At 40.5% G+C, this 18,242-nt stretch overlaps 1 protein-coding gene across 1 annotated transcript; it reads left to right on the forward strand.

Annotated features, from left to right (window-relative positions):
• The first annotated feature begins 10,610 nt into the window (after positions 1–10,610).
• On the forward strand, positions 10,611–15,199 carry Tshb (thyroid stimulating hormone subunit beta). The gene is made up of 3 exons (XM_090333654.1): positions 10,611–10,742; positions 14,297–14,459; positions 14,903–15,199. The coding sequence occupies exons 2-3, from the start codon at positions 14,298–14,300 to the stop codon at positions 15,155–15,157; spliced, it is 417 nt and encodes a 138-aa protein (XP_090189780.1). The 5' UTR covers positions 10,611–10,742; position 14,297; the 3' UTR covers positions 15,158–15,199.
• The last annotated feature ends 3,043 nt before the right edge of the window (positions 15,200–18,242 follow it).

The raw sequence follows: 18,242 nt of genomic DNA on the forward strand, positions 1-18,242 counted from the left end.
CTGGCAGACGTAATCCTAAATAGATGAAAGTCACACTCTGTCCCAAATGTTATACTTTAAGAAATTCTTAGATGTGTCCAGAGACAGCTCACACGTTGGATCAAAAGAGATGAAATCATTCTACAATGTTTGAGATGCTGTTTTAGTTTCCTAAAAAGATAGGAATAGATGTATAGTAAAAGGAAAAAACATTTTCCTTCTCCAGGTTCTCAGCTTGGCTTCTGACTAAGCAGAATAACAGGCCTTACCTCTTTTCTAAGGTATGTGTCTAAAGCTGCACATTTCTTTGGAAAACACTTCATAAGCTACATTCCATGAATTGGCTATGTCATTTATCCATCCTTATTCAGTTTTTTCTAACTTCCCTATTTCATTTTTTCTTTGAATGATTGAATATTTAAATGTATTTTAGACTTTTGTGCCAGTACTAACATTTGAATTCAGGGCTATATACTCTTGCTTGGCTTTTTATTTTTATATTTTTATGTTCTTGTTCATGGCTGGTGCTCTATCACTTGAGCTAAGCCTCTAGTTCCTTAAAAATGTGTTTAAATTTCCAAGTACATAGGATTAAGAAAATCTATATCCACTGTTAATATTATTTCTATTTTGATCAGGTATGGTATCTTTTAAGATTATTTGAGACTCTGCAAGGTGGCACATTATGATTGATTTGGTCTTAAAGGCCATCTCAGGAAAAGAGTTGGCAAGACTCCATCTCAATCAGTAAGTCAGATATGGTGATATGCCACAGATATATATGACACCTTAGATTGAAGATTATAGTTTGAGATTAGTCTCAGGCAAAACCCCCTTGTAAAACCCTGCCTGGAAAATAACTAAAGCAAACTGGGGTTAATTGAGTAACTCAAGTAATAGAATACCTGCCTAGCAAGTGCAAGGCCCTGGGTTCAAACCACCCAACCATTTTCAAGACTTGTTTTATGGCTTAAAATATGATCTTATTAGGGTGTGTCCTAAATGGACTTGTGTGTTGATGAAGAACGTAAGTTGTTTTTGGTGAAATGTTTTATGACTACCAGTTAAGTGAAGATGGCTTGTAATACTCTTCACAGTCTACATCCATTATGTGTGTGTGTCCATCATGGGGCTTGAACTCAGGGCTTGGGAGCTGTCCCTGAGCTCTGTTGCTTAAGGCTAGTGCTCTACCATTTTAAGCCACAACACCACTCATGGTTAATTGAAGATAAGAGTCTCAAGGATTTTCCTGCCCAGGCTGGCTTTGAACAGTGATCCTCAGATCTCAGCCTGATGAGTAGCTAGGATTACAGATGTGAGCCACCAGTGTCAGGTTCAGTCTATATCCTTTCTAATTATTTCACATATTTTTATTTCAATTTCTTAGAAAAATACTGAAAATTTCAAGTATAGCTGTAGATTATATTCTTTTTTTTTTTCTGTCAGCCCTTGGGCCTGAGCCCTGTCATTGAATTTTTTCTTCAAAGCCTACACTTTACCACTTTAGCCACAACACCAGTTATGGCTTTTTTTTCTGTATATGTGGAACCCAGGAATCGAACCTAGGTCTTTGTGCATGCTAAGCAAGCACTCTACCACTAGGCCAAACTCCCGGCCCCTTCTATCTGTTTTTATGAAGAGACATTCCAAATTTACAATAGAGATTTCTTGACTTTATCATAGTATGAAAGTAGGACCCATTCAGTAGAAACTGTATCTCAGTTTCTGGAAAATGACAGTGTGTCATGCAGTGCTGTCTCAGGAAGTCTAAAGTTCTAGGCAGCCACATAATCACAAGCGTAAGCAACTGGTACTACAAAATGCATTGTGTTTAAGCTCAGCTATGAGGTTTGGTGGATTATATACATTCAACACATTATTAACTTACGATATTTTTAATTTACAGCGAATTTATTGTTGAAATGTAACTCTATCCTAAGTGACGAGTCTCTGTATTTGTATATTTTGAAATTTGGTTTTAAGTAAAAGTACTTACAGGCTTGATTTTTGTGGGGAGAAGAGGGTGATACTGCATTTTACACTTAGCACCTGGGCTCTGTCCTTTATAGATATGCCACCGATCAGTGGCCTTATTTTCTTGGCTTATTAGCTGTATCTTTGCTTTAGTGTTTGAACTAGGAATTTTTGACAGTATTGTAGTTTGAAGTCAGGGTTTCATGCTTGCTAGGCACACTCTCTCACTTGAGCCACATTCCTAGTCCTATTTTGCTATTTTGCTTTAGCTGTCTTGGTGGTATCATCATCCTTACTATCATCACCATTATTATTTATTTTTTTGATATTCTCATATTTTTGCCCAGTCCAGCCTGAACTGCACCTCTCCTCCTTCAGTTCTCCTGCATCTGGAATGATACCTTTGCCACCAGGCCTAGTTTACTGGATGAAGTGGGATCTCACTGACTCTGCTGCCCAGGCTGGCTTCAAAATATAGTTCTCCTTATCTCTACATCTTGAGCACCTGGGAAAATGTGCGTGCGTCATTGTTCTTGGCTATGAGCTTGGCTTTGCAACATATATCTATAATGAATTAAAATGTATCATTTGATAGCCATGTAAGAATTACACAAAAATATATTTTCATTTTCCATTTTATCCTTTATTCTATTCTTTTTTGTTGTTGTTGTTCTTGTCAGTCCTGGGGGGCTTGAACTCAAGGCCTGAGCACTGTGCTTAGGACTTCTCAAAGCTTCAGCCACAGCACTACTTCTGGCTTTTTCTATGTATGTGGTACTGAGGAATCAAACCTGGGTCTTCGTGCATGCTTGGCAATCACTCTACTACTAGGCCAAACTCCTGGCCCCATTCTTTATTCTATTCTTAACATATACTTTATATCTGCATAGGTTTTTATTTTTGTTATTTCTGTCCTTCTAGTTTTAGAATTAACTTTTTCTTGCTCTTCTAGGTGTTTCAGTTTCTTTTTTAGGTTATTAACATGCTCTTCTTCTGTCTTTTTAATATGCATTCCTAGTGCGATAAATTTACCCCTTAGAACTGCCTTTGCTGTGTCCCATAAGTTCCTTTGTGATGTCTCTTGATAGTCATTACATTCAAGGAAGTTTTGAATTTCTTTTCTGATCTGATCTGTAACCCAGGAGTTATTCAGAAGTATGTAGTTTAGCTTCCATGTGTTTGAATGTTTTTTGACTTTTACTGCATTGTTCAGAACTAGTCTGACTCTACTGTGGTCAGATAGAATGCATGGGATTATACCAGTCCTCTTCTATCTGCTTAAGTTTTCTGTAAGCTATTATATGATCTATTTTGGAGTGTGTTCCATGTGCTGCTGAGAAAAATGTAAAAAGTTTCGAGGTTGGATTGAAGACTCTGTGTATATCTGTTAAGTCCAGCTGGGCTATGGTGTCGTTTAAGTCGATGGTGTCTTTGCTTAACTTTTGTTGAGTTGACCTGTCATTTGTTGAGAGTGGCGTATTGAGGTCTCCCACTATGATTATGTTTGAGTCTATCTTGTTCTGTAATTCTAGCAGAGTTTGTTTGACGTATTTGGGTGCTCCCGTGTTGGAGGAGTAGATGTTTATAACTGTAATATTGTGGGTATGAATTGTACCCTTTACTAATATGTAGTGGCTGTCTATATCTTTATATACTGATTTTACTGAGAAGTTAATTTTGTTGGAGATTAAGATTACTACTCCTGCTTTTTTGCATGGTGCATTAGAATGGAAAATTCGTTTCCATCCTTTCACTTGGAATTTGTTTCTGTCTTTGGCAGTGAGGTGGGTCTCTTAGAGGCAACATATGGATGGGACATGTTTCTTAATCCAATCTGCTGCTCTGTGTCTTTTGATTAGATTGTTCAGCCCGTTCACGTTTAGGGAAATTATGGAAAAGTGGTCAGTGTCCATTGTCATTATTTATTTTTATTTCTAAGTTTCTTTCTCTTTTTTCCCCTTTTGTGTTTAGTGAATTATAGGTAATTGCTTCTTGATGGGGGTTCTTGATGTTCTGCAATTTGTTCTCGATTAATCAATATTTTTTGTAATGCTGGTTTAGTGTGCACGTATTCATATAGCTTCTCTTTGGAATGAAATATTCTTGTTTCTCCCTCAAATGTAAATGCTAGTTTTGTTGGATATATCAGTCTGGGTTGGCAGTTGTTGGTCTTCAGGACATGAATGATGCTTTTCCAAGCTTTTCTTGCGTTTAGGGTTTGTGTGGAGAGGTCTGCTGTTATTCTAATTTTTTTTCCATTGTAGCATAGCTCTTTCTTTGTTTTTGCAGCATTTAAGATCAACTCCTTGGTATTCAGGTCTAGTGTCTTTACTATGATGTGTCTAGACGAGTTCCTGCTAGGATCTTGTCTGTTTGGAGTCCTGAAACCTTCAATAATGTGAGTATTTCCCTTTTGAGGTTGGGGAAGTTCTCTGCTATGATTTTCATGAATAAGGGTTGCATTCCTTTGTCCTGGAACTCGGCCCCCTCATCGATCCCTACTGTATAAACATTAGATTTCTTAGCTGCATCTGCCAGGTCCTGGAGTTCTCTTTGGTGATTCTGACTGATTTCTCCAGAATGATGATTCTCTGTTCCAGCTCTTGCATTCTATCTTCTGTTCCTGATGTCCTGTTCTCCATCTCAGTCAATCTGTTGCTTAATGCATTCATTTTTGCTTGAATTGTGGACACCGAGCTGCTCATGTCTGCTGAGAGGGTATTAATCTTTGCTTCCATTTCTCTTTTGAAATTGAGGAGCTCTTTGGTAATTTCCTGCTTATGTTCCTGGAATTGTTTTTGTAATTCTGCTTTAATTTCTTTAGTCATGTCCACAATCATCTCCTTGAATAGAGTCATATTTCGTGTCTCTTCAGGTGTCATTTCTTGGGATGGTGACATCTCTCTCATCCCCTCGCTCTTATTTCCTTTTGGGCTTTGTGTGGGACTTTGATTATTTATATATGTCATAATACATTGTTGTGCTTTCCGAGGCATCGAGGACTGCTGTTGTAGTTCGCTCTGTGGTTGGTAGGTGGCGGCCTTTACTTGGCTTGGGACTGGTGGTTCTGGGAATCTGTGTATACTTGTGGTTCTCAGCCAGATTGGTTCCACCGCTGACTAGGTCAGAGTTTGCAGCTTTTACAGGTATTTGGCCTGTTCCCAGAGGCTGTGTGCCGCTGCACGGCTAGCTCTCAGCCCAACCAGTGGCCCCACAGTGGGCCATAGGATGGAGATATGCATTTCAGTCTCAGCTAGCCTGGAGGATGGCTAGTTTTCCTGCGTTGTTCCCGGGGGCGGGGCCCAGCCGAGGGCCTGGGGTTTAGGATTTTCTGGTAGCTCTCAGCTAAATCCATCTAGTGGTTTCTGTACTGTTCCCAAGGGCGGGGCCCAGGGTAGGAATTGGACTCCGAGGGCAGAGCTGTGCCATTCTGGCTCTCAGGGGTCAAGCTCGGCCCCTGCTGGTCTGCTTTTCAGTTCCCTGCTGTGTTTCAGCCGCTTGGGCAGAGAGTCTGTGACTCCGTGGAGCCCCTTGGTGCTGTCTTGCTGGAGACTCCCAGCAGGAGGGTGCCTCGTTTAGGTTTGGGTTAGTCAGATGCTGGCTCCCAGACTCCCGTGCACCCCCACCCACTGTTGGAAGGCAGGGTCTCAGCACCCCTCAGTCTCTAGTTTCAGTGGCCTGGGAGAAGAGGATGTTGGGCAGGTGGAAGCAGGGACACCTCTGTCCCCTTTGGTGGGGTGCTGGGTCTTAGTGCCCGCCTGGCCCACCTGCCAGTCTCCAGTCAATGACCTGGGGGAGGGGTTGTTGGGAGAAAGAACAGGATTCTGAATTCCTTGCCCCCCTGCACTTGCCAGTCTTTCTTGGGAGGGGTGGAGGGTTCTGGGTTAAGTTCTGTAGCTCACCACCAGCTCTGCTTTCCCTATGGGTTTGGGGGAACCCACTGGGCTACTTACTGACAGGGTTAGATGTGAGCTGCTCCGCAGTGTTGATGGGTCATTCACTTCCCCTCTGGTCTCCGCCGCCGTCTGTACTTCCCGTGCCCGGTCTGTGCAGGTTCCTGCATCTGGATTCCCCGCTTGCTGGCATTGCTGAAGCTCTGGGCTTCCCAGGCCGATGTCCTCCACCACAGCTTTCGTGGCTTGGAGCTGGCAGCGAGGGGTGGGGGAGGAGTCCTCGAGTTTCGGATTCTTTGAGAACGTTGGATCTAAGCTTTATCTGGATTTCTTTTCCGGTTTGTGTACTCTGTTGCTTCTTGAATTTGTTGTTGTGGATTTCTTAAGGTAGTTGGCTCTGCATCGGTTTTAAAACCCCATAATACTTCATAATTTTTGCTTTAAGATAATTTTTTAAAATTAAAGATAGAGACAGATTAGGAATATGGCTTAGTGGTGGAGTCTTAACAAGTATATCAAAGCTTTAATTTCTAGTATCCCTAAAAGTAAAACAAGATAAAAATTGAGAACAGTAGACATTTTTCAGATGAGAATCATTTAAAAGTAAGCCCACTTCCATATAATATAGGTAATTTACAGTATTGTACAAATAGTGCCTCTACTTAGTTCTAAAACATTTCTACCTAGAAGGACACCCTGTAGCTCTTTATTTTTATTCCTTTTCTTTCCATGCTCCCCTCAACTGATGAGACCCATCAGCCTGCTTCTGTCTCTATGTACACACTTATTCTGTATATTTCATACAAATGGGCTGATATGTACTGTTTGTATCTGGGCTCTTTCATTTTATTCATCTCTTACTGATAATTAAAATCATGAAAATGTAATTACCTTTCACCAAGCCCCACTTAAATTTTGTACACCTTCCCATTCCATGTTGCCACACTGGGGCCCCAGCTTCCAGCATATTAATTTTAGGACATGTACTCAAATCATATCCAAACGGTAGCACCGGCAGTGAAGACGCTGGAGCAATCCTGGAGGTTAATGATGGACATCTGAAGATTAGTATCTATAGCTTCTGAGGGATGTCATCATTTCACTGGTAATTTCTTCTGTAGTATCCGATCTGTTATTCATCCCACACACCAATTTACTTTTTCATTTCAAGCACTGCAGTTCTTAATCTTTAGAAGTTCCTCTTCCTGTTCTTATTTTCATTTAGACTGAAGCTGAATATATTATGCATATGTATATTTATTATATGTGTTTATATACATATATTTTATTTTATCTTTTGCCAGTTGCGGGTCTTGAACTCAGGGCTTGAGCACTGTCCTTGGACTTTTCTCAAGGCTAAGAGCTCTACCATTTCAGCTATAGCACCACTTCTGGCTTTTTTTTCTATGTATGTGGTACCAAGGAATCGAACCCAGGTCTTCATACATGCTAGGCAAGTACTTCTGGTCCATATACATATATTTTAATTTTATTGTTATTATTGTTATTAATTTTATTATCAGTTTTATTATGGCCTGATTAACTTTAATATTCTTTTGGTATAAATGAAACATTAGATAAGAAAAACATTCAAACAAAGTATCTACCATACCATTGTTTCATCATTTTCTATGTTTGATTTATCCTTGTTATCTTTCAATCTTTGTTGTATAAAATATGCTAAGCAGGGGCCAGGAGAATGGCCTAGTGGTAGAGTGCTTATCTAACACGCATGAAGCCCTGGGTTCAATTCCTCGGTACCACATACACAGAGAAAGCTGGAAGTAGTGCTGTGGCTCAAGTGGTGGAGCTCTAGTCTTGAGAAAACCAAGGACAGTGCTCAGGCGCTGAGTTCAAGCCCTAGGACTGGCAAAAAAAAAAAATACCCTGAAGTTTCACTTAACAGAGCATTATAACTATTTCCCATTTTGTTATGACTTTGAAATGTATCTCCAGACCCTCATATCTTGTCATTTCTCACCACATTACACTGAGGAAGGACAGTAGGATTCTAAGCGGTATATTTTTAGAAATCCAGGCCACACTGTGTATTCTAAGCTGGCCTGGTACTCACTGTATCCAAGCTGGCTTTCAACTCAAGAGCCAGCTACCTCTGACCCAGATATATACCATCATGCCTGACCCTAGGAAAGCATGTTTAAAAGTTCTCATCTGTGAATTTCATTATTTTTCTCATTTTCTAAGTCTATTGATTTTTCGTCTAGTATGAGTCACACTTTTTTGTTTCTTTGCATATGTAATTTTTGTGTGCTAGATATTCTGAACTTTCACATTTGACAAATGTGCTAGCTAGATGGCATTCCATTTCCTTGGTTTGGTACTCATTACTCTGAATTAGTTCAACTCTGTGAAAGGAAAGTTCAGAGCAGCCTCTATTATTGGACTAATAATTACTCTTTCCTAAAGAATCTTGTCATTTTCCATCTGGGTTCTGAAGTCAGGCAGACTGACCAACTGTTTGGTTTCCATTCTGTACTACGACCCACAAATGATTCTAAAGAGCAAGCGGGGCAATCACTGGCCTTCGCCCACTTTCTTTTTCTATTAGTGTTTGCAGCCTCTGGTCTGTTCAGGAGCACTTTTTTCATGAATTTTGCCGTCCTTCTAGTTCCTTTGGCATAATCTTTAGTGAGTAGCGGCAGAGAATGTGGAACATGGGAAAGATGCACTAACCAGAAAGAACAATTCTTAGCTGAGCTGGAGCAGATGTTTTTCTCTCTTCCTGGTCTCCTCTGAGAGATATTTTCCCTGAACATATTTTGGAGCTCTCTCCTACTTATTTTACCTCTGTGGGAGGTTCACTAACCCTGATTGATAGTTGGATTAGAATAGCTAGCTGGTTTAGGGGTTGGAGGCGTGGCTCAGTTAGCAGAGTGGTAGCCAGTGAGCGGCAGGTATGGAGTTTGAGTTCTGGTCTTGGACCTTAAAAAAAGAAAAGCCTAGCTGGCTTAGCTCTGTGCTCTTGCCTGTCTTTAAATCACAGGAGGCATACACACGCATCCTGGGAACACAGGGTTCTCCCTGGACTTGAAGTGCCGATGGAACATGCAGTCAGAGATGTCTTGAAGGCAGTTGAAGAGATGGGTCCAGAGCTCTGTTGGAAGAGCTCTGGATTGCTGTCTTAGGGATATGAGAGGATCGTGGGCAGCAGGGCTTGCTAATAAGAATGAACCCTTTGAGGACACAAGGTAGAATTTTGGTGAACAAATGAAACTAATGGATAACTAAATATCCATTTTCTATGAACAGTAAATCTAAACACTGGGGACAGACCCCACATGAGAGAAGCTGGCTGTATTATGACTGGGCTACCACTGACAGTTACCAAAGAAATTTTTTTTGCCAGTCCCGGGGTTTGAACTGGAGGCCTGAGCACTGTCCTTGGGCTTTCTCAAGGCTAGAGCCCTACTATTTGAGCCACAGCACCACTTCTGGCTTTTTCTATGTATGTGGTACTAAGGAATCGAACCTGGTTTGTTGTGCATGCTAGGCATCCACTCTACCACTAGGCCAAACTCCCGGCCCCACCAATGGAATTTTTTTAAATTGATGTTTGCATAGAACAAAATTGTGAACCTTTTTTTTTTTTTGTCAGTTGTGGGGCTTGAACTCTGGACCTGGGCGCTGTCCCTGAGCTCTTCAACTCAAGGCTAGTGCTCTACCACTTGAGCCACAGGGCTACTTCTGTTTTTCTGGTAGTTAATTGGAGATAAGAATTTTGGCCAGGATCATGGCCTAGTGGTAGAGTGTTTGCCTACTATGCCCAAAGCCCTGGGTTCAATTCCTCAGTATCACATACACAGAAAAAGCCAGAAGTGGTAGTGTGGCTCCAGTGGTAGAGTGCTAGCCTTGAGAAAGCCTAAGGATAGTGCCCAGGCCCTGAGTTCAAGTCCCAGGACTGGCAAAATAAAAAGAGTCTCATCGACTTTTGTACCCAAGCTTGCTTTGATTCTTGATCCTCAGATCTCAGCTTCCTGATTCAATGAGGATTACAGGCATGAGCCACTGGCACTGGGCTAATACTATGAACTTCTTTTATGATAAAAAGAGTGCAGAACAAAGATAGTCAACATTCAAAATGTTTTATTAAGACAAGGTTCTGAGAAGTGGTTACACCTGCTGTGAGTGCAATTAATACTATTCATGTTCAGCCAGAGAAATATCCGGTTGCCAAGAGGTTATATAAAGTAATACAAGTAGCATGAAAGATATTATGCTGAGGAGGAGAGGAACTGGTTTTGATACACAAGAAAGGAAAATTAGATAATGATCTGACTTTAGAACACTGAATTTTATTATACAAGATGTTAATAATTTCTATTAACAATTGGGTCGTACATAGGAGTTGCAATTCAGCATGTTAGTTTATGAATACAATATGTTTTAATCAGTGTCATTTTAGAAGTTCCATTGGCTTTATAGATGGGAAATCATTTGCTATATCTTTACAAAAGCACTTAGATAAAATTTGGAGCACACAAGCCCCAAATAAATTTTCATCTCTACGACTTACATAGATGACGTGAAGATGGTTTTGTTTTTCCTATTTTCCCAATTATATCTATCCTTTCTTAGTATTTGCTAATATTGTAAAAGATATACATAAAAGTAATTTTATTCCGAAATAGGAGAGAGGAAAATGCGTGCTGCAATCATGTCAGAGTTTCCAGGAGGAAGGATATTATGAACATGGTTGTGTAAACATATTTTATTTGGGGTTCAGTATGAATTTTCAATAGATGTTTTTCAGATAAGAAAGCCTCAATTCAAATGCAGTTATATAAACAAGAAGATCAGAGGGGAATTATGCTGAAGGGTATAAAATGAGCCAGGAGTCTGGGTCATCCTAGCACCAGCTCACCAATGCAAAGCCAGGTAGGTGTCTAGACTCAGAGGTGCTACCAAATGAAATGTTCTTAATGCAAACTTTTATGTTAACAATTGTAGCATTTCTTTAAATCTTAACTATTAACTGTCATCTTTGATTAAAACATTTTTCTGGGAAATCGTGGCATGTTTTTATAGCTGATCGCAATAGTATATTTTGCTCTGCTTTGGTTTGCTGGACAATTTCATCTTCATTGTATAGTACAGAATTCTGAGAGAAAAGATGGGTGAAAAAAATTAGCAGAGCAGAGAGAAAGATGTTTCTTAAGAATAAAGAATAGGGAAAAGTGCAGAAAGAGGCCTAGGGAAGGAAAAACATTCTGGAATGAGCTAAGTGGGGATGTATTTCATCACAGTGCCGAGGAATCTATTTCCCACTGCTTGGATCCTGCCTGAAATCAACCTTTCATGTCTAAGTGCTTAATAAAGTTATTTATGGGGCTTCATCAAAGGTAATTGAGTTGCAGAGATGAAAATACAGGTAACAGTAAAGAAGGAATTATGGCAGATAAGAGGGAGTTAACCAGCACTGATTTATGTAGTGTTATATAGTTCCATGTGTTTCAAATGTATTTATAAGAGAACTTTATAAATAGTGTCAAACCAGAAATAAGGTAACAATAGGAGAATATTATAACACAGTTTTCATCCTAGGATTTAAGAAAGGGTTAGGTGTTCCCTTCTCTGCAAATGTGTAAACAAAGCCCAGAGAGATTCAATATTTCTACATCCATGGGAGAATTTTGAAGGTCATCATTCTGACCTTCAAGTCACCACACATATGTTTTATATAAAATAGTAGGCATTCAGACATGTAAAGTTCATCATTTCCTGTAGTAAAAACTCAGTGGATGGCTATCCAGACACTCAAGAGCTATATGATCATGCATGACAAATATTTTACATCATTTATCCAGTTGATATTTTTAAAAATTCTACAGAGTATCCTGTAAGTTGGGGACCAATTGTATACCACAAAAGGAAATCACATTTGTGAAATGCTTGAGAAAACACGATTCGTGAGAAAGAGATGCATATTTTCAGGCTGGGATTACAGTTCGGTGGTAGAGCAGGATGTTTAGCATGCAAGAGGCTCTGGGTTTGGTCCTCAGAACAACGACAAAATGCAACTAAACAGTCATAGGAATCCTTATGTTTTTCCTTTCCAATTCAAATATCCCAATAACTCTTCAAGGAATTGTTTGAATATGTAATGATTTATTTGACCTTTCTTTCTAAAGTGATTTAGTTCTCTTCCTTGTTTATTCAAGTAAGCTGGGATGTAGAAGAAATCTTTGATCAATGTGGGTCTCACAGTGCTGGTTGGTGCTCTTTGAAGCACTCAGAAACAATGTTTCTATGATGTATTTTTGACTTATTTGGCCACCTCACTGTCAGCTGTCAGCTGGGCTGTCAGCTCTTTAGCTCAAGAGCCATATTGTGTCCATTTCTGTTTCTCAGTGCCTGACTCAGATGCTTAATGTATATTTATCTAATTCATCTGCAATTCTCATTTTAGGAATAAAAAAATTGATGGGAATGAGTGCTAATCTGTAAAGCTGCTGTGTAAAATAAATCCCTGAATAATGTGATTTTTGTTTTCTCTGGCAATTTTATTGGCAATAAAAATTTGGTTAACTGGACTAGGATTATGGTTTAGTGGTAAAGTGCTTTGCCTAGTATGTGTGAGGCCCTGGATTCAATTCCTCTGTACCACATAAACAAAAAATAAATAAAATTAATTTAAAATTTTGGTTAATTAAAGCTGACCATATGAGATTTCACTAGAAATTTTAAGTATACCGCTTAAAAATGCTATTGGGGGTGGGGCTGGGAGCATGGTGTAGTGGTAGCGTGCTTGCCTAGCATGAATGAAGCCTTAGGTTCGATTCCCTGGTACCACATACACAGAAAAAGCTGGAAGTGGTGTTGTGGCTCAAGTGGTAGAGTGCTAATCTTGAGCTAAGGAGCTCAAGGGCAGTGCCCAGGCCCAGAGTTCAAGCCTCACGACCCACAAAAGAAAATGCCATTGAGATATAACTGATGGATTTAAATAAAGGATAATTGTTTAGGTGATTCAATTAACATGTTTAGTAAATAAATAATAGAATAAGCAAAACACTTTGTGTTTGTAGATAATACCATTGTTCTATACAGGTATATGTTTTCTTTACTGATAATGACACTTGAGAAGGAAAAAGACCCAAGCACACCTATCTAGGTACATAGAATTAGTAAAGTAAAAAAATGTTAGTCTTTGGGGTGATCAAGATACATCCCAAAGTCTGAAATTTGATGACCCTCTCAATAAGCAGAACCAAAATAACTGTAAGTCATAGCATTATCCAGGTCATTACACAGGCCAACTGACAGTGAACAACTTCTCAATTAGACAGGATTGATCAAGATGTATGTTCTGCCTCTTGCTGGAGCTCAGTGGATCCCCACGTTTCCATGCACCCCCAAATATTCAATATAGTTCTGCCTAACCCATAATGGATCTGCCATTCTTGATATTATCTTTAATGTGTATTTTACCTCTGTATTTTTATTGAGATAATATATTTCATATCTTCTGGGTAGAACAATTTTTTCTTTGATACTACTCTACTTCTTTCAACTTCAAGGAATATCCTAAGGATTCAGAAGTATTCCTAGCTTTCATCGTTCTTCTTCTCTTTTTTTTTTTTTTTGCCAGTCCTCGGGCTTGAACTCAGGGTCTGGGCACAGTCCTTGAGCTTTCTTAAGGCTAGCACTCTACCAGTTGAACCATAGCACTACTTGCAGGTTTTTCTGTGTATGAAGTACCAAGGAATCAAATGCAGGGCTTCCTGCATGCTAGGCAAGCATTCTATCACTAAGACACACTCCTGGCTGTTAATTCTTTATTATTTTTTTTTTTGGTGGGTCATGGGGCTTCATCTCCACCTGGGCGCTATCCCTGAACTCTTCAGCTCAAGGCTACAGGCCTACCCCTGGGCCTGGGCATTGTCTCTGAGTTCTTCAGTTCAAGGCTACTGCCCTACCCTTGAGCCAAACCCCACTTCCCATTTTCTAGAGGTTAATTAGAGATAAGAGTCTCAGGTCCTTTTATGCCCGGGCTGGCTTTGAACCTTGATCTTCAGATCTCAGCCTCCTGAGTAGTTAGGATTCAGGTGTGAGCTACCATGCCTGGCACTGGCCCTTAGTTCTTAAGTTTCTTAGTTCTAACACCAATGTAATATTAGGTGACCTTTTTTGGACTCTCTCTAACTTCAATTGGCTACATGTGGAATTATATACAAAGCTACAAGCATTAGGGTGCTAACAAATTTTTCTTAGTTTCCTTGCCCTTTGTGATTATGGTCTTTTAAGCTTTCAAACAAAAATCCTTCAGAAGATCACAGTTAAGTTTTTCCCTGAGACAAAGGAAGCATTCAACAAATGATGAGTATTCAATGTATTTTTCTACTTGCCCCCTACATAAAAACTTTCTCTAAACATGCTCCTGAATGGTCTGAAGGGTACATCTCACAGCTTCTTTCATTGTTTCTTTGATTTAGCATGAGTGCTGTCTTCCTGATGTCCGTGCTTTTTGGTCTCACATGTGGACAGGTGATATCTGTCTGCATTCCGACTGAGTATACGATGTACGTGGACAGGAGAGAGTGTGCTTATTGCTTAACCATCAACACTACTATCTGCGCCGGGTATTGCATGACTCGGGTATGTAGTTCACTGCCCTTCATTTCCGTGGAGATGAGATAGACATAGGAGCAGTCCAGCCCTATCTAGAAAGGAAATGAGATGAATCATATCTGTGGTTTTCAAATCTAATGATGGTTGGCTTCTGAAGAAGTAGAACACAAAGTTTACACTATGATGTAGACTTACTCACAACAAAGTGGATTCACATAAGTGTATGAATTTTACTCAGCAGATTTATTTAAACCTTATGTTGTTCCCATAATCAAAACTAGGGAAGAGAGTGTTCTTGCACTTCTGTAGCGTGTAGTATAGGGTTTTTAAGTTGGTACTGGGGAATCGGATTCAAGAGTCTTCCTCCAGTCATGTTTGAGACCAGGCAATGTTGGTTTTGATCTGTTTCCACTACCTGCATGGTTTCTAAAGTCTTTCTGCATTGAGATCATCTCCTATTCTTCTCTCAGGATATCAACGGGAAGCTCTTTCTTCCCAAGTATGCACTCTCTCAGGACATTTGTACATACCGAGAATTCATCTACAGAACTGTGGAAATACCCGGATGTCCCCAGCAGGTTGCTCCTTACTTCTCCTACCCAGTTGCTGTGAGCTGCAGCTGTGGCAAGTGTGACACTGACTACAGTGACTGCATCCACGAGGCCATCAGGACAAACTACTGCACCAAGCCTCAGAGGTCTTACCTGCTGGGGCGTTCCGCCTGACCCCAACAGCTGTGTCATTGTTCAGGGTGGGTTAAATGTGTTTACCTGGAATCAAGCTAATAAATCCTTCTGATTCCCAAGAACCTGTGAACATTTAGAGTGCTTTTTAAAATCCCTACTTACATCCACAAAGGCAGAGCTGGAGAGGTGTTCAAAGCAAAAGTGAGTGAGAAAGAGGAAGTGGAATAGAGAACAGGGACATAAAATGTGAATGCAAGTCCGTCTCCTAGAGGCTCTGCTAACAGATACTGGAGGCGTGGCAATAGGAGGGTCATCTGGACAGAGTTCTGAGGAAAAAGAACTGTGGTGGGAAAAAGGGTACCTGGCCTCCAGGTACCAAAGCCATCTTCCAAAGGCTTCTCTGCTTTGAAGCAGGGCTGGGGTGAAGCTGGGGAGAAAGGATTATGCGGAATCTGACATGTGATACTTTATCAACACCCCCTGGATAAAACCCCACCCCAAATCAAGGAGGAGTAAGGAAACTCTTCCCTTTAATTTAATTACTCTGGCAGCCCAATTGACCCCTGAAAGCTAGATCCCAAAAGGTCAATTTACAAAGCCTACAAAAGAGGTCACGATCATTTTACATGTGGACATCTAAATCCTTTGTAGTCCTTCAAGTAATAGGAGATACTTTCCAGCGTTTCTACCAACAGTAACTTGTGCTCTTTGGCTTTGGATATGCTGTGACACTAGGACAACTAAGAAAAGGTTGAGGGACACAGGAGGAGCACGTGAGTGAGCCTGTTCTCTGTTGAATATGATTTTTCTTTTCCTCCCTTAGATGCTTCTCTTTGAGAGATAGGCCTAGACTTGAACTCAGAACGACTACTTATCCCTCTGTCCATTATCTGCCATCTGCACTGCCAGGGTCAGCAGATCCTTACTCTACTCCACAGCTACCTAAATGCCTGCATTAAGTTAGTACCCGCAGGGGGGGGGGAGAATTAGTATCAAACCTGAACTTGGCAAATGGGGAAAGCTTTCTTTACATACAAAAGAATCACGGACCTATACTGTCATTATCGTCATTGTCACCACCACCATCAATTATTATTATTATCAGTAACGTGTGTGGGGGCAGTACTGGGGCCTGACCTTTGCCTGGGCTTGTCCCTTAGCGTTTTTGCTCAAGGCTGACACTCTACTGCTTGAGTCACAGCTCTACTTCTGGCCTTTTAGGTGCAACTGGAGATAAGTCTCATGGACTTCCTTGCTTAGACTGGCTCAGAACCTTGATCCTCAGATCTCAGCCTCCTGAGTAGCTAGGATTATAGGTGTCAGTAGTGCTTGGATATATTATATTTCCCTTTACATCTGAAGTTAATATTTGCATGCTATCCAAATTAATAGAGAACTTGGGGTCTTTGATTAATTGATAATAATTGAACATTTGAAGCTGCATATTGCTTAAAACATTATTAAATGTATATAATGAGCAAAATATTTAAAGTACAAACTTAACTGGAACTAACCCCTAATAATTTTCATGCATTCTGAATTTTTTTCAGTGACTTAAACTATGGCAATGTCAGGGATTTGGGAAAATCTCCTATAAGCATTCTAATTCTGAGAAATTTTCATTCTTTCTCTTTTTTCTTCAAATACATAAATGGGCTTTCTTTCTTTTTCTTTTCTTTTCTTTTTTTTTTTGTGGTTCATGGGGCTTGAACTCTGCCTGGGTGCTGTTCTTGAGCTCAAGGCTTCTGCCCTACCCTTGAACCAAGCCCCACTTTCCATTTTCTAGAGGTTAATTGGAGATAAGACTCAGATTCTTTTATGCCTGCCTGGGCTGGCTTTGAACCTTGATCCTCAGATCTCAGCCTCCTGAGTAGCTAAGATTATAGGCATGACCTGGGTTTGATTCCTCGGTGGCACATAAATAGAAAAAGCCAGAAGTGGTGTTGTGGCTTGCATGGCAGAGCTCTAGCCTTAAGAAAATCCTAGGATAGTGCTCAGTCCCTGAATTCAAGCCCCAGGACTGGCAAGAAAAAGAGGAAGAAGAAGAAGAGATAGAGAAGGAGGAGGAGGAGGAGGAGGAGGAAGACGATGATGACAAACCATTTATAATAAATGCACACATTCATTTTCTCACCTTTTTTTCTTTTTTGGTTGTGGGGCTTGAACTGTGGGCCTGGGTGCTCTTCTGCTCAAGGTTAGCGCTCTACCATTGAACCACGGTGCCATTTTCTGGTTTTCTGATGGTTAATTGGAGATAAAAGTCTTACAGTCTTTTGTGCCTGGGCTGGCTTTGAACCACGATCCTCAGATCTCAGCCTTCTGAGTAGCTAGAATTACAGATGTGAGCCACCAGCATCTGGCTGTCCAAGATAGAAAGTCCTTAGGCCAGAGCGTAGGGGTTGGTGTGACCAATAATAACTTGCCTCAACTGGATTTGGAAACTTGGAGACAGAGGTCCTTGGAGAATGGCTAGACAGATCAAGCTTAGGAACAGAAAGATGTCCAATAGAAAGCTGGAACTTTAAAGTTTGAAAGGACTCACTTCTTGGCAGAGGAAATTTAAAATTCTGTGCTTTAATGAGAAACTCAAACAAGAATTCTAACTTGGGATCAGTGCAGCTGAAATCTATTTTTCTAATGGCCAAACTCTAGGAGTGAACAGTGTGCCAGGGTGGATATATTGGTAAGGGAGAGGCATGGTTCTTTCTGGTAATGGGCAATTCTAAGGACAGTCTTTTTTCTTTACTCAAGAGTATTAACTGAATAAATGCAATAACAATTCTTTGGGCAAGTAATTTCCAATCCAACCCCTTGTTTCATGGGATTTTCCCTGGTCTTTCTTTTCTCCACAGCCCCATATCCCCTCCCAGCACACTCTTTCTACACACTACCCACTTAGAAATGAGAGCCACCTGTAGCACCTTCTGTTCCTGGAACCCTGCTTTCTGTCTCCGTGGTTTGAGTGGACTGACAGGGCGGCCATGCTACTGAGGCTCCCTCTACTGGTTAAGGATGAAATCCTTCCAGAAGGGACTGCTCCCAGCAACCTTTATTGTAACCGTAGGAAAAGAGGAGTGCTTGGCTTGTTGGAGTTTTTACATTGGCCGAAGTTGAGTCTGGAGCT

Source organism: Megascapheus bottae, chromosome 6, assembly GCF_031878675.1.
Source record: "Megascapheus bottae isolate mThoBot1 chromosome 6, mThoBot2.hap1, whole genome shotgun sequence".
In the NCBI taxonomy this organism is placed as follows: domain Eukaryota; kingdom Metazoa; phylum Chordata; class Mammalia; order Rodentia; family Geomyidae; genus Megascapheus; species Megascapheus bottae.

Coding starts and splice junctions, on each gene's coding strand:
- Tshb (XM_090333654.1), top strand. CDS start 14,298: ATGAGTGCTGTCTTCCTGATGTCCGTGCTTTTTGGTCTCACATGTGGA. Junction 14,460..14,902: donor CCGGGTATTGCATGACTCGG/GTATGTAGTTCA, acceptor TTCTTCTCTCAG/GATATCAACGGGAAGCTCTT.